This window comes from Solea senegalensis, linkage group LG6 (genome assembly GCF_019176455.1).
Source record: "Solea senegalensis isolate Sse05_10M linkage group LG6, IFAPA_SoseM_1, whole genome shotgun sequence".
Lineage (NCBI taxonomy): Eukaryota > Metazoa > Chordata > Actinopteri > Pleuronectiformes > Soleidae > Solea > Solea senegalensis.
In genome coordinates this window covers 5,141,239-5,158,031 of record NC_058026.1, presented here as the reverse complement: position 1 = coordinate 5,158,031, position 16,793 = coordinate 5,141,239, and the positions used below count along the sequence as shown (strand labels likewise).

Below are 16,793 nucleotides of genomic sequence, written 5' to 3'. Positions count from 1 at the left end.
AGTTCATCATTATTCATCATTTGTTGACTTTTTTTATGAACAAAACAGCCAATTATTTGAGAAATCAATAGATAGATTTATCGATAATAACAATTACAGTATCCACCACTTGTGCTTTGAAGGCTGACTGTGTGTAATAAGGACAAGAATAAAAAAAAAAAAACACTAAAAAGTCACGGATGACAGAGATAAATCAGCATTCAATCGACTTCATTAAAGGTGAATTAATCAATCAATCAATCAATCAATCACACCACTGTTGTCCCTCAATAAAAAGAGCAGCGCAGCTGTGCAGGGATAGTGATGAAAACAACGATATACGTCACTAGCTTGAAAGGTCTGCGAGCTGTGAGCTCTTAAAGCACTTGAGTTTTTCTTTTTTAATAATGTCTGTTTTAAAAACAAAGGCAACAAAAAATATTCATTTTTTTGTGAGGTGAGCAGGGTAGCGGGCTCTGGCTTTTACGTAAAAGTCATTAATATAATAACGCAGTTAGAGGACACTTCAATGTCATCTTTGTCACCTGGTGGATTTCTTTTCCTCACATCCAGTTTCATTCTTTTGTTTAATCTGGTTAAAACAGTCTGATGTCCTCTTGCAGGAGGAGCAGGAGGATGCGAGTGTGTGTCCTTCAGCTTTTCTCCTTGCGAGGGCTGTGGCTATTTCCTGGTTCGCCCTTGTGGCTCAGCCTCTTCAGCGCCTTCATGGGTTTGAACTTTGTCCCTTTCTTCTTGTGCTGGTCGCTCTCTGGCTCCTTGTGGAAATCTAACAGGGAACAAAAGAAAGGGAAGTGAACTTTACATCTGCAGAATCTTCCTCCCACTGCAAATGAAACGTCTTCCTACCTTTCTTCTTAAGCATGGCTTCCACGATTTTGTCCTCCTCTTCCTCCCTGTGACAGAATGACTGTTAGATCACAGGCAGCTGCAAACATCACCTGTTCACTACATGATGAGTCACTGGCAGTTACTGATTACCTCTGCCTGTCCTGGTCCATGTTATTGACGATTTGGTTGCGCTGCTCAATGATGGTCACCAGCTCAGCCATCAACTCCTGCTCCCGGCTTTTGTCCTCCTCTGTCCAGTCTTTCTCTGAGGAAGAAAATGAAGACGATGAATTATGTGTTGCGTGACAAATATTACAATAAAATAAAATAAGAATATTTACTTTTAAGTATTTAGCAGACACTATTATCCAAAGCATAAGCTACATAGAACACAAGAAGTCTTGTAAAGAAATCCACTAGGACTGACAGAGGGTGAGAGTGTGGGTCCAAGTGCAGAAGGAGATCATGCAGGGGAGGAGGGGGTAAGATATTTGTCTTTGGAAGAAGACAAAGTCAACTTAATTGCCAATTCTGCCACATTTACAGGACAAAAGGTGAGACTGAATTACAGTCTCTTTAACCCTCTTATGACCATCATGATAATCAGGCCGCATGGATTAAATCTGATTTTATGGCTATAGAAATGTTTTTTCTGCCTCTTTTTCCAAGATAACTTTCACTTTTGATATCTGTCAGGAGTTACGGTTATGACGGTAACAGTAATGAGAAGAACGCATGCCAAATCCTGCTGGTGACGACAGAGTGGTCACTGAAGGGTTAATGTATCAGTGAGGATGTGTGTAAGGTGAAGTGACTGGCACTGGCACTGGCAGTTTTTATTTTTGCTTGGTAACATGACATACAACACATCAGGTACTACATGTAATTGTATAAAGGTAAACACACCTGGTTTGTTGAGAAGACACCTCAGCTCGTACTCCACATCAGCTTGCCTCTCCTCCAGGTTCTGCTGCTTGGCTCTACAGTCAGCAACAAACAAACAAACAAACAGTGTTAGACATCAGTATCCTAATACTTTTAATCTGCTTTCTGCAAGAACAGAGACAATATAAACTGAAATAAAGACTTAAGATTTGGAAACACTAACCCTTAACCCTCTGCATATTACTGCTGTTTAACTATGACTTTTGAGTTGAACTTGTGTTTTGAAAAAGGAACCAATAAATGAATAAATAAGTAAGTAAGTAAATGAATAAATAAGTAAGTAAATAAATGAATAAATAAAAATGATTTTTTTTTTATTAATAATAAGAAGTGTAGCTACTTCCTGTCAAAACAACTCAGGGCGAGTTGCAACCACAACTGTGCCAGGAAATGGCTTCACTTTCACGCATGCATAGAACAAAATCATGTTTCTGGTAAAGATCTGGTAGTGACAGTGACTCCTGAAGAGGTGAGCATAGATGCTGCTAAAGCAGGGTGCCCAAACCTTTTCAAACACATATTGTATCATATTAAGACACAAGCAATAATTAACCATTATTTTAGGTTAAACACAGGTAACAAACAACTTGACATTGTCTGTTTCAGTCACAAAACTTTATTTTTTTTGTAAGGTGTCTTCATCACATTCCATACCTGCAATCAGAACTTGAAGTGTACATGAAAATTCACAGCTAATATCACTGACACTACACTAGTGAGATACAAGGATCTAGTTCTTGTCTTAAAGAAGTTTGTTCATGTCGGGCTGCAGTGGACTCATCATTTTAAGAAGCATTGTTATTCCGCACAAAGGGAACAACATAAACGATTATATTCTAATTAGATTCTTTAGGATATATAAATATTTTTTGGTCTCTCCACAGTCCTGTGCTAAAGCATCACTTGTTTCTTTTATTGAAAAGAAGAACAAAGAACAGCACTGTATACGTTTCTTAAGACATAAGGCAGTTTTTGTTCTCGGCACTTGTGATTGACACACGATCCGTTAAATCATCTGCCAGGTTTTTTTTTTCCCCACCAGCTTTTCCAATATAATCACCATGTGTCAGGTAAACATGTTTCACTGTCTCACTCACAAGGAGGAGTGTGATCAATAAGGTTAGTTATTACAACCTTATCCATTCTTACTCACAAATAAAGCACATTTAAGTGCCTCCTGACTTAAAGAAATCGGTAAAAATCTGCTTTAGCTGCAGAACGTAAAGGTCCATCCATCCTTCTTACGGTGGCCTTCACATATCAGAAAGCTAATGAAAACCAAAATAGTTTTAATTTTAAAGCAATTATACGTTTATACAAAAGACACTTTATTTATTCAATTTATTCCAATAAACCCTCCTAAGCGTTACACACTGGACCTTTAGAATACCAATAGTTGTCTTGGTTATATGACCGATGAGCACTGCGGTCAATTCAAAACATCTTACGTGTAAACCAGCTCTGCTTCTCGTCGGACTAGAAGGTGTTTCTCATGGATCAGCGTGAACCAGTCCACCAACAGTCGCTCCTCGTCCTCATCTGTGATCAAAACAGAGTGATGATAGATTTCTATTTATCCTCCTTTTCTGCAAACCTAGTGTTTCAGTTACTAAAACACTTTTGGGGGTAAAAGCACGAGGGAAATAAAGGAACTGATTTCAAAATATTGCAGTACGATACCGTTGGGGTTGTCTCTCAGCTTCGTCTCCAACTCCACTCCTCTGTGCTCCATCTCATCCAGCTGCTTCTCCAGCTGAATCATCTCACCATGGATGTCCTCCACGGGAATGAACTGATCCGACTGCACCTGGAGGGAGGTTTGAGTGAAGTGGGCCATTTACTTCTTCTGTTTTTGACACAGAACTGTCATTTCTGAGCAGGTTTATATCAAGTCTTTACTTTTTATACCTTGCGTTTGATCAGTGGGAAGCCATGACCAGGCGCCGGGGGTCTGGCAGGACGTGAGCCTTTGGGTGGTTTGGTTTTAGACTTAGCCGGTGAGGGAGAAGCTTTCCTGTTGAACGGGTTCTCCTTGCAGATCCGCTAAAATGAGAGCACAGTGGATTTATAAGTGTGTTTTGGTTTTGCATTGCTTTATTTGGAAGCAGTGCTTTTACCTTGTTGTGCGACTGTGTTGCCCCTGAGGCCAGAGGGCTTGGGTTCACTGGGGGTCGAGGTGGAGGGGTTCCGGCCCCTTTAGTTCCTGAACTGCGACTGGTCTGTGGGGTGGCCGGGGCTGAGCTGGCATTTGCTGACATCGGAGAAGGAAATGGGCTGGGGGAAAGATGAGGCTCGTTTGAGGAAGAGGAAGGCAAGGCTGTGGAGTCGCATGGTGAACAGATGGAAGGCTCCGAGACACTTTTGGTGAAGGCGTGTTCTTGGTCGCTGCTGGTACTGCCACCCAAGGGGGGATGGGAGGAGCTGTGGTCTGAGCCTGAGGACAGACTATCTATGCTGAGTGCTGGAGAGGGAGAGCAAGAGGAGGGCTGAGAGTATGGAAGAACTAAAAGGAGAAAATATTCAGTTCAAACAGAAAGCAAGGAGGGCAGATGTGAAACGGAAATCAAAGTTTTAAAAGAGAGAAAGGATGAGGGGACAAAAAAAACAATGAACACCTATATACAATATTCATTTAGTGCTTATTAACATACTTTTTCCTTCATCACTTAAAAAGGTCCAGTATGTAACATTTAGGAGAGTTTACAAAAAGAAATAATAATGTAATATAAACTCACGTTTATTCTCATAATCGATTAATTTGTTGATTATTCTCTCAATTAATTGAGTACTTGTTGTTTGTTCGGTGATCAGTGTTTTGCAAAAGTTGAGATGATGATGTTCTCAGATATCTCCAATTTTATTTTTTTTAATTCAACTTTAAGAAGCAGAACAATCAGAGAACTTGTCTTAATTCTTAAAAAAAAAAACCTCTAAAACTGAATAATCCTTTTCACTTTAGACAAAGGCCTTGCTTTATAGAGGCCGCCACCTTGTGCCGTGATGTTTCCACAGCAGCCAAAAAGAACAAACAAGCCAGTGAAGACAATGCAACTGAACTACATTCTTTCTGGTATATAAAGGCCATCGTAGTTTGTGTGTATGTGTGGCTACAATCTGCAGTCTCACCACTAGATGTCCCTAACTCTTACACGCTGAACCTTTAAATGTCACCATTTTAAAATGAGGGAAAATATTGAACTGCAACAATTCCCATTTCTGCAGATTAATAACATTGCTTAAGTAAAAGGTGGTGTCACACTTTAAATTCTGTCCAGTGATTGGTTTGAATTTCTCACTTGTGTTAAAGATGTTTGTGATGTTCTGATCAAACTGACCTTGGCTCCCAGCAGGTGGCTGCGGTGCTCGGGGTGCTGGGCGTTTCTTGCTCCTCGCACTCCTGGGGCTGGCAGAGCAGGATGAGCTTCCTCCACTAGGGGGAGTGTCATCACCTGTTGTGTCTGCTGCACGCGTGATGCTGTACCATGGGTGACTCACCGCCAGTGTGGCTGGAATCTCACCGCCTTCAGCCCCCTCTTCCTCCTCTCCTTCGTTAATTTCGTCGTCATCATCATCCTCAAAAGGGTTGGCGGGTGGATTGGGTGTACTGGGTCTGGAGCCTTCCCCTTTGAGAGAGGACAGAGAGCCTATATTGGGAGGTGTTGCCAAGCCGGGAGGGGGAGGGGCTTTCTTCTTCCTGGATTCTGACTGAACCAGGGCGAGCCAAGGTGGGTCTTTGGGTTTATGAGTGCCACTGGACAGGCTGGACAGTGAAGACACACAGAAAAGGAATGGAGGGGTCATGGTGGGGAAGACACCAACAGCATCGCCAAACAGAGGCACGGACAAGCAAACAGCCACAGTACATGCCGTTACAAGATAATCACGATGATACGAGGCGCGTAGACGAAATGGTGGCCACAGAAAGGAAAAGAGGCGTTTAACAGAGAATGATCTACCTTCCAGGAGACAGTGATCTTTCTCGAGGTTTGGGAGGAGTTGGAGGCTTCAGATTGCCACCTGTGATTTCAGGGAAAACAAATTAGAAGATCAGTATCAAACGATTTTTATGTCTACAATAGATGATGTGAGACGATGAACACACACACACACCGACAGCAAGACTGTCTGTTGTCCGGTGTAGCCGAACCCTCGGGGCAGGGCGAGGAGGAGGAGTGGGTTCAGAAACTCTGCGCGGTGCTGGCACTGGCACAGGCCGAGTGAGGCCTTCATTATGACTGACAGGCGTAGAAGGAAGATCCCCATTGGGTGTATGTGTCGCTGGTGCCTGAGAGTCTTCGATCTTCTCTCCCTCGTCGTCCTCTTCGTCGCTCTCGTCAAAAGGATTGGGAGGAGAAGAAGAACGCGGCGTCTCCTCTGCTGGTTCACTACTGTCCAAGTCTTTTGCTTGTTCCAAAGCATCTGCTGTATTTGCTGCAACAGGACTGACTGAGGAAGAGTCACTTGAAGGCATGTCACCGTAATCTGTTCGGCCCGATGGGGATGGAGTCTTAGTCTGGTCCTTTTGAGAGAGCGAGGTGTGAGGAGTGGGGCTGCGACCAACTCTGGCAGACTGAGCTACCTCGGGTTTCTTGCTAAGATCTGGTCGGCCATTTTGATTAGCTAAAGCACGCCTTGAAAGGTGATGTGTGCAGACCAGCGTTCCAGAGTCGCTCCCCAGTTTGTACGATCCAGGGAGCAAAGTGCTGTGACACTCTGTGCACCTGAGACGACAATGACACAAGAGGAGAGTGAGGTCTTCAATGGGTTATATGGATAGTGGATAATTGATATACTTAAAAAAGAATAATCAATAAAAGATGATTATTAATAAATAAGAAAACAAAATACTATCTATTATTGACATGTAAAAAAGATGAAGAGATATTTGTTAATTTTGTTCCTTTTTCAACATTATTATGGTTATTTTTGACATTATACTGTATATCACAGTGATCTTTTCAGAAACCTGAGTTTGAATTTGCCAAAATGATGCCCTAGACAAGACAGAAAACAAGGCAAGTATGTAGATTTTATTTATTTTACCCTTATTTAACCAGGTAAGTCAGTTGAGAACCAATGTAGAGATGTAGTTCACTTATCATTTCTTACATGTGTGAATCTGAGTTTGTCTGAGTGGAGTTATGAGCATTCAACTGATGGATCATGAACAGGGCCGTTGTTCATTAAGGCCGTTTTCACACCTAATCGTCCGCTAGACCCAAACGAACCGGACTTTCCAAGGATTCGATTTAGAAGGGCTGGTGTGAATGCACCCTTAAACAATGTGGTTGCACTGTATACTGCATAGATACAGCAGTTGATCGAAAGATTTGTTGAGATTGCAGGAATATCTTATTAATAATAATATATCTTAAGGATTCTAACGAGGAAAATAAGGAGTATAATGTTCATTGCACTGATCGAAATACTCTCGGTGCTAAATAAGGTCCATAAAACACTTTCACTTCAATTTTTGTCGCTGCGGAATTCACCTGAAGCAGTTGCGATGGTAGAGCTTGCCGTCCACCAGAAACCTCTGCACCAGGTGGACGTGCTTCTGGCAGGCGGCACAGGTGCTGCTGAGCGTGCTGCGTCTGACCGCTGCTGCGTCGATCTGTGCCAGTGGGCTTGGCTATTGTAAGTGACCACAGGGTTGATTGCACAGAAGGGACAGGGCGGAGACATCAAGGGGAAGGGGGAGGAAGATGGAGAGTAATGAGGGAGGTGGGAGATCAAACATGGAGTCAGGATTTGAGGATCTGGAATTGTTTGTTTTGTCAAGCTAACTACGTCTGCTCAGTTTCTGCGTCTACAGTTAGTCGACTCACGAGGTTCACTACTGCATTCACTATACCAGTTGTTTCATGCGAAAATGTATATCAGGATAATAAAAAAGTTTTAATATTAAAAGAAAAAATCCAAACAGCTTGGGTTAGTTGCTCAGTGAGTCACACATTTGGGACTGATAAATAGTTTTTAATGCTATGTTGAAGGGGTTAGAAGCAGCATAACATGGCACTCTGTGTTAGGATAGTATAGTTAGTTGTTTTTTTTTATATCAAAATGTTCTTTTAAAAATATGTAAACTGACATAACTGTTTGGCTTTTACCTCCTAGCTGACTCCCACCCTGTCCTACTGCCTAAGCTCAGGATAAGAGAGTGAAGGGGGGGTCAAATGTGAGGAGCAGGAAGAACAGGAAGAGGAGGGAGTGGAATGGATTTCCATCTGTCGAGGGGTGAGGAAGGATGGCAGTACATGGAAGTATGGAGATGGAGGTAAGAAGTTGAAGGCATGCGAAAGAAAAGAGACAGGATACAGAGGCTCTCTTTATAGACTCGTTCTACCTCTGCCGCTTTGTTCTCCCCCCCCGCTGTGCAACACAAAGCCCACTCCAGGAAGTAACACAAAAAAATACATCTGTGGATATTGTACATTGTTGTACTAAGATGGGATTTGTATTGTACATATCTGATGAGATAAGGCCCCCAAAAGAGCACATGCAGAATGATGCTTAGATTTTACAAGACACAACAATATATGACCAAATATGGTTTCAGTGTGCTTATCCAAAAGAAACTTGTAGCACTTTTTTCGACCAATACAATAATAATGTGGGTTACAAACTACATTACTTTAAAAATACAGCTTGTTAGGGCTCATCATGGCCCAAAAATTTACCAGACCCCCACGTGCATGAATGTACGTATATCCTGCTCGTCCCTACGTCCTCTCCTGGTGCCAAGTTTTGTTCTTACCTCAGACTCGACCTCTTTGTCTTCCAAAGGGGTCAGGGGCTTTTTCTGGACTGGCTCATTATGACCGGCAGCACTCGGCCTCTTCATGCAAGGTGGGTTTGCTGTGAGAGAGGAAGTAAAGGAAGTCATCAGTTAATGGCATGGACACATTATGTAAGCTGGTGTCACACCCATGAAGTGAAGTTGTTCCATGTAAAATGTGCTGTGGGGTTAATAGTTCACAATGCTGTGACGTTATGGGTGAGAAAACATTAAAATTGTGTTCCTTTATATAGTCAAAAGGTAAAATGGTGATATTAGGTATTAAATAACATCTTTTTTCTTTTTTGGCAGTGCAAACAAACAAACCATAAGACTTGTTGTTGAAGAAGTTGTAATACTGGGAGACATAGGTAATGACGCTGAGCCGGTCAGGCACTTTCATAGACACCATGTCCTCTGGGTCCAACAGGGCGGGAATCCCCAGCTGGGTCTCAGCCACTTCAAATGCCTATATTAAGGCAACAAAAGAGAGAGGAGGATAAGGTGGGGTTCAAAGAGGAAAATGACGGCAGGAGGAAGAGTGCACCAATAATTAAATAATATTTAAAGTTAGAGAGATTATGAATTCATGAAAAACATCTTTTAATAGAAAAAGCATCTGCAGAGATTGAATACCACCAATAAATATGTTTTGTTTTAATTGTATCCTCACTTGTTTGGCTCTTGAAGCCTTAGAATAAGTCTTTTATATGTACTTTAGACAAGGGCCTGGACAAATGAAAACATTTTAAACCAGCAGCTTACTACACAAACAAAGAAAAATAACAACCAATGAAGTCCTCCACTTGTTGCACCATTATTAGATGTCACAAATTACAGACTGGACCTTTAACCTTTCAAGTCAGTGTTTCTCACTCAGTGGTATGGATCACTCACACTGGAGAATGTTGACAGTGTGTTTTTACACACATTACTCACATTGCATTGAGCAACACAAACAAAATTCCATCTATTTTATCAGTGTGCTGGTAGCAGGAGAATAACACATCTCAAAGATATCACACAAAACCGAAACTGTACGCAGCTACATATCAAACCGAGAAAGCAGGTTCTCATTTTTAGAAGTAAACGGCAAAATAGATCAATTAAACTTAATCTTAAATATGGGCATTTACAGAAATCGGGTTATTTGTCTCCATGGAAATGGACAGAAACCAAAAGACAGAACAATGCTTCTGTTGCATGTGTGTGTGTGTGTGTGTGTGTGTATGTGTGTGAGACCAAACAATGTGCTTGCCAAAGCCCACCAACCAGCCGATACTTTGATGCCCTGGGTGGTGTTAACACTTTCCTTTGAGGATAACCATCACTCTAATGAAAAATTCCACTGGAGACATGAAAGAGTGGGTAAGATTACATGAGAGCATGGCTACAATCCTTGGCAGACCCTCAACACTGATATGATTCAGCAAAAAACAATGTAAGTAAAGAAAAACCAGTAAACACTGGAATCAAACCTCCATTCATCAAAATGCATTGTACTGCTGTGTCGTACAAATAACACTTGACAACTGAAGTTCGTTCCTTCTTCGTAGTTTTAAACTAATTGTATCTACTACTTAATTAAGTGAAAAATAATACTTGCTCTACACTAACAACACCAAGCAGTTTGGTGGTGAGTTGCAGTTCAAGCCAGGATGACATTTTAAGTTCTTTCACTCTGAGTGAGGCAGGTTGAATGGAGCAATATGTGACCTCATCCAAAATGATAACACCTAACCACAGTCTGTTTATAAAAATAGATGCAGATGCAAACCAAGCTGCTACTGGACCACACCAGCTGTCAGTCACACTGGTGTACACTCATATCTGCCGTGCTTTATCACAAACGTTCCTCAGGAAAGTGAGAAGTAGAAAAGGTAGAAAAAGTTTTCCTGTTAAAAGGATTTCATTATTGCAACAAGCAGAGTACACCCTGTCAGCTACCTGCTACCAGGGTCATCTGTGGTCCAGCTTCCTGTGCATCACTTAAAACAAGAAGACACAGTCTATGAATGTACATTATCAGTTCTTGATTATTCATTGGAGTTTAGGCCAGCCAGTACACCAGTCATTTATGTCTGGGTTTCCCACCAGCTGCCCCACTTTCACTAAAAGCTGCAGGATGATCAAAAAGATGTAAACAGCAGGAATGAGCTGCCAAACTTTAGCTCAGACTGAAAATGAGGTCACTCCCATTTCATCGATGAAAATTCTTCTGGCCAACAAATCATGTGAAGAAACACAACATGGAAAATATGATTAAAAAAAGTTAATTTGACTTGGAAATTCAGCACTGCTACAACTAAAATCTTCTCAGCAGGCTTACGTCATTGATTTTAGTAGTTTTTTTTTTTCCTATTCTGCTTACATGCCAGATGCTCTGGTTATCCCCCCTTTGCCTCATCACACTCCATCGAGATTAAGTAACACTTTTCTCCACACAGTCAAAAATACAGTGAATACGCCCTCAGTGACTGCATGATATGAAGCTTAATAATGGTATGGCTAAATTAAACCATAAGCTTACTCCTTATTATCAGGATGTTCCAACAAGTCTGTTAGAACCCTTCAGTTAATTCAAAATGCTGCAGCATGAGTTCTGACAGGAACTAGAAAGAGAGACCATATAACTCCAGTGTTAGCTTCTCTACACTGGCTCCCCGTACAGTTTAGAATTAAATTTAAAATCCTCCTCCTCACGTACAAAGCACTTAATGGTCAGGCCCCTTCATACCTGAAAGACCTAGTCTTACCCTATCACCCTAACAGACCACTTAGGTCACAAAATACAGGTTTACTTGTGGTTCCCAGAGTCTGTAAGAGTAGAATGGGAGGCAGAGCCTTCAGTTACCAGGCTCCTCTCCTGTGGAACCAGCTTCCAATGATAGTTCGGGAGGCGGACACTCTCTCTGTATTTAAAGTTAGACTTAAAACTTTCCTTTTTGATAAAGCTTATAGTAAGAGCTGGTTCAGGGAAACCTGGACCATCTCTTAGTTATGCTGCTATAGAACTAGACTGCTGGGGGATTTTCCTGTGGTGCACGCACATTCACTCTCTCACACTCAGGGTATGATTATGACTTTTTATATGTCAGTAACCTTGTCTCTTTCTCTCCCTAGTTTGTGTCTTTCCTTCCTTCCCTCTCTCTCTCTCTCTCTGTGTATTTTCATCTTGCACGTTGCGGGATCAAGATCCAGTTTTCAAGGCTACCCATATCATCACCATTATTATTGTGCTAGAATTAAAAATCGATATCATTGACTGTATAAACTTGTAACTTTGATACAGTTGTTGTGTATCTGCTCCTGGTCTCTCTCTCTCCTCTGTCTCTACCTAATCTCCCTCTTGTCCTTTCTCTCCCCCACCTCTCCGCTGTCCCCCATTTTCCTTTCACCCCAACCGGTCGAGGCAGATGACTGCACATCTCTGAGCCTGGTTCTGTCAGAGGTTTCTTCCTGTTAAGAGGGAGTTTTTTCTCTCCACTGATGCCTAGTGCTTGCTCATTGTGTGGGGTTCTCTGCTCTCCTTGATGTTGTCTATGTACAGTGCATTGAGATAATGTATGTTATGATTTGGCGCTATACAAATAAAATTGAATTGAATTGAATTGAATAAGCTAAGTGATACCTAATAGATCTCAGGGGATTAATCCAACTCTCCTGCCAACAGCTAACCTCCACTCTGACTTTACTACAAACACAATATCATAAAGAGTCCAATCCTTAAATCATACAGCTGTAAAAGTGACTCACCAGGCGGTTGTTCTCGTATACATTTTCTTTGGACAGCGAACCAAAGTCTCTGAAAGGACAAGAGAGAATAAATGTCAGAATTCTAAAGAAAATTGGGTTCAAAGAACACTTAAAAATCACAGCCACTTTATTAGGTAGACCTTTTTAACTGCCTGCTAACGCAGATATCTTGTCATACAGTTCGATGGCAGCAGCTCAAAGCATTTAAGGTATGTAGATGTTGTCAAGATGCCCGTTTGAAGTTCAAATAGAGCTTTAAAAATGTGATTTAAGTGACACTGAATCAGACATGGTTGTTGGTGCGAGTATTTCAGAAACTGCTGATCTGCTGGGATTTTCACCAGAGGAGAATGACCAGACTGGTTTGAAAAGATAAAACCTCATCTGTAGCTCACAAAAGTAACTCACATGGCAATTATGGAAAACCAAGGTATGCTGAAGACCATCTCTGAAAGAACATCATGTGGAACCCTGAAGCAGCTAGAGCATAGCAGAACACTGGGTGCCACTCGTGTCAACCTATTTGATGTCCTGTGTATGTAATCAAGTAACCAGTCATTGTATATATATATACTGTAACTTGCAGCAAATGCAAGTCAGTACAGTATGTAACATTATAAAGCCATGCTGACCCAGGACAGTACTGTATTTAGTTTGCTGACCTCCTTTCACATATGTTATGAACCATCTAACAGCTATTATTGGCTTGACAGTGAGAGAAGCAGAACTGGTGAGCAGTTCAGCTTCCCCGCTACCTTTGTAGACAACTGGTTACAAAGCAAACACAAATGATGTATGATATGAACAACTGCCAGGGCAAAAGGAAAGATGTGACTGCACTCAACAAGAGCGATGGGCTGGTAATTACAAGGTTCTTCTTTGAAACGCCTGGAGTGTGGAACTACAGCCAGAGCTCTCACCAGTAAACATCCTGCAGTAAAGCTGGAAAATGTCTGAGGTGTTCCGTGTGGTCGTGTGCACAAGTTAATTTCATGTTGACGTTAACGTCTAGGAGCAAGGCAACGGTGCAGGGGAGAAAAACACAACTAACCCTGGTGAGAGCTTGTGGAGACCATGTGGAACTCTGAGGAAGGCCAAAATCCCATGAATGAGCTCCGTGTTGGAGCGGCACAAAGTGACCTCTGTTCTCTCTAATCTTGTTCCCATGGTCACAAACACACTGAGCAGCAGCTCTAATATCAAGATCATGTCAAAACAAGTCCATTGTGTCCGTTCTGCCAACACAGCCAGATGGACTAGTGGCAACATACTGTCAAAACTGTTGCTGGAAGTTCCAATATTCAAGCCTCAATGGAGACAAAGTGCCAGACAACACTGGCACTTATAATGGGAGTGCTGTGTGGGATCTGAATTTGTGAGTCTCACTCCAAAGTTTATTTTTGGAAAAGACGACTTCTGAGGAGTGCGATGTCTGTGTGTATTTGCACCATGTGTGACAGACATGCTTTTAATAAACGTGATCAAATAAAATCCAGGTGAACCGGTACATCTGCTAAATATAGTTTAGTCATTTGGACAAGTCTGTGCTGGAGCATTGATGTAAATTATAGTGTGACAGTAAAAAATTAAGCTTATGAATACATAATAACAGGCAGTGTCATAAATGACACAAAAAGTCTACTATGCAATGTGATGAAATGAATCAATCAGAGGCTCTATATGAAAAAAATTGGATTTAAAAACAATTTTGTCATTTTGTCAAACTGGGTTATGGATGATGAAGCCATATCTACTCCAGTCTCAAGAGAGTGACTAAATGACAGTTGAAAAGTGAGATGAGGCCATTTCCTGGCCATAACTGGCTGCAGAGTGCAGGGTGGCTCCACATGGGCCTGGGCCAGTGTAAGAGGTAAATCCAGTTTGACAGGCAGAGGTCTCAGCTGCATATTCATCTGACAGACTGTCTGCCTGCATCAGAGCTCTTCCACTGGGCAACTGCAGCTACACAGGGAGCCATGCTGGGGCACAAATTGGGGAGGCAGCACTTTAAAGTTAAGCATTTTTTCCACTGCCCTGCTTAGAGCTTTACCACTGTGGTGTGTATGCACATGGATTCCACTTCACTGACTTGTCCTTCAGTAACTGCTCCAGTGAGTGCTCTGCTAACATCCAAGCACAGTCAAATTTACACACAAAGGTCTGCACCATCACCGGCATAAACCTGCACAAGCATATCATTTACTGGATGATTTCACACAATCCTCCTACAACAGCAAAGGTCACCTACGTGTTCCTGTCAGAATCAAAGAACTAATCATGATGCTGACAACACACAGGGCAATGTTACAGCCACTTTATGCAACACAAGATACGTGGGTTTCCATTGTGAGTCATGTGACTCTTAGGGTTTTTGTGTATGTTTGTGGTCACACTACAATAAAGGAAACTCAAACTATCAAATACTACTATTCAAATCAAACTATTCACCTACTCATCTTTTCACATCTGGGAGAAGGACTTTTTCAAAGACACAGACAACCTGTCACTGAATAATAGCACATGCTATGTTTCTTATTTTCACTGTGATTGGGCAAAGGCTCACCAATCAGTGGAGTGACTTGTAAGCTCAGAATTCTTGACATTTGTTCGGCTGTTGTTGTCTACATAACAATGCACAGTAACCACTTCCTTGACCCTGAAATATGTCACTTTAAACACCACTGAGAGGGCTGCTGTGTTTTGTGGTGGCTTCTGTACAGTTTTTGTGTGTGGGTGTAAAATGCAAAGAGGAGTGGCCTGTTGTTACAGACAGGGTATGACTTGTCAGCCTGGGTTTATTACAGGACACTGACCTCTGTCTCCCTGTACAATGTTCATAAAATATTATTTTGCTGTGTATTACACATACACAGAAACATTATTAAATGCCACCAACATCAGTGTGGAAACTCCCCACTTAAACTGTATTAAAAGTGTACTTTTTAATGGGTGCTGTAGGATTTTACCTTCATTATTTTGGAATAGAAAGATAATATTATGGTAAGGCTATACTTCTTCTAATGCATCTTCCATATTGGCATTTACAACAATGGTAATCATGATTAGGAGATAATATTGCAGTAATACCATGTTATTTCCAAAGTTATATCCCGATAATTGCCTTGTTATGAGAATTACTATCGATGCAGTACCTTCACATGAAAATATTTGATTATTATTCCCATATTATGAAGTTTAAACTCATCCACCCTTGTGTACCACACACACTTCCCATTGTCTTTACCGTGATTACTTCATAATCACTATAGAAATAAGATGGTACTAACATAAAATTGCAATTACCATACTGCTATTGTACTGTAAAGTTACACTCCGTATTTGAATTCAGATCTAAAGACAACACTGTCTGGTTGCACCAAAAACCATGGAACAAAACAATGAAACAGTATCACAGTAACATCGTTAATCTTCAAGTTACTTACATGAGATCTGGTCTGTAACGATGAATGATGGCACAGAATGCCAAACCGTCCCTGAAGGACGAGGACATGTCCTTTACTTCCACATCGTCATAATGTTCACACTGTATCCGACACCACTCCTGGAGAGCCCTCAGGGATCCCATCATACTGTCGTTGGCTGTCAAATACAGTCGATGCTTTCTAGATTTTCCCCACAGACGTGACAGCAGGAGACGATATTAGATGTTTTCTTCTGTCACGGGCGAGTCATCACCGGTGTTCCAGTTGGAGGAGGGACGGCCAGGCAACACCCGATGTTGCGATACGTTACATTCATCATCCACCGCCAGTGAGTCACGTTTAGACTAGTGCAGCTGCTTGCTAGCTAGACGTTAGCTAACTTTTGCACTGTATGAACACAAAGCATCATACCGCAGTTTATCTACTGGCTGCTCGGAGTTCTCCACACAGCGAATCACTTAGATTTGCAGTATCTTTGGTCAGAAAGTATCCCCCTGTTTAAATACGCCTGGTATCCACAGTTGAGTTAAATTACAGTACCAACAAAGTTCGTTTAACGCAACCAACTTAGCTAACTATCCCGCTGTTAGCTTCTGTGTGCAGATGTGACTGCTTCTGGGCGAAGGTGTGTTCTTTTCAGTCGAGGCAGCGTAGATAGTTTCCCTCTTGAGGTGTGGACAAACAACACTGGTGCAGTGACTGCAAGAGAACACTGTAATAAAATCAACGCTGCAATACGTACTACTCACGGTGCCCTCGTCTCTCGGTGCCCTCTTCTTTGCGACACATGCGTTTAGAAAAAAACACAGCAAAGAGGTAATGTGAATGAAGGTAGCCTGTCGCCGCCGGCGGGTGTTAAGCCATGCTAGCTTCAGTCAGTGAAGACACTGGCAGCTGACAACCTGCACTGTCTGCTCTCCATGGTCTGCTCCTCTATTGCAATAGTGTCACGCTGTTTTTCTCTCCATGTCCACATGGGGGCGGTGCAGAGCCACAACGCCGTTCACGCGATAAGCCACAGATATCTCGCGATACTGTGACCA

General features: G+C 41.9%; 1 protein-coding gene across 2 annotated transcripts; it reads right to left on the bottom strand.

Annotated features, from left to right (window-relative positions):
* Nucleotides 1-55: 55 nt before the first annotated feature.
* Nucleotides 56-16,707, bottom strand: micall1a (MICAL-like 1a). Of its 2 annotated transcripts, none has more exons than XM_044028285.1 (16): nt 15,751-16,707; nt 12,308-12,356; nt 8,879-9,020; nt 8,531-8,631; nt 7,266-7,405; nt 5,884-6,494; nt 5,730-5,790; nt 5,109-5,533; nt 3,891-4,276; nt 3,682-3,816; nt 3,454-3,580; nt 3,222-3,312; nt 1,735-1,808; nt 979-1,093; nt 847-893; nt 56-766 (listed from the first exon to the last, which is right to left on the bottom strand). In XM_044028285.1, the coding sequence occupies exons 1-16, from the start codon at nt 15,894-15,896 to the stop codon at nt 633-635; spliced, it is 2,784 nt and encodes a 927-aa protein (XP_043884220.1). In that variant the 5' UTR covers nt 15,897-16,707; the 3' UTR covers nt 56-632. The 2 variants fall into 2 exon arrangements, with proteins under 2 accessions (XP_043884220.1, XP_043884222.1); XM_044028287.1 differs by having other exon boundaries at nt 3,891-4,234.
* Between the last annotated feature and the right edge of the window lie 86 nt (nt 16,708-16,793).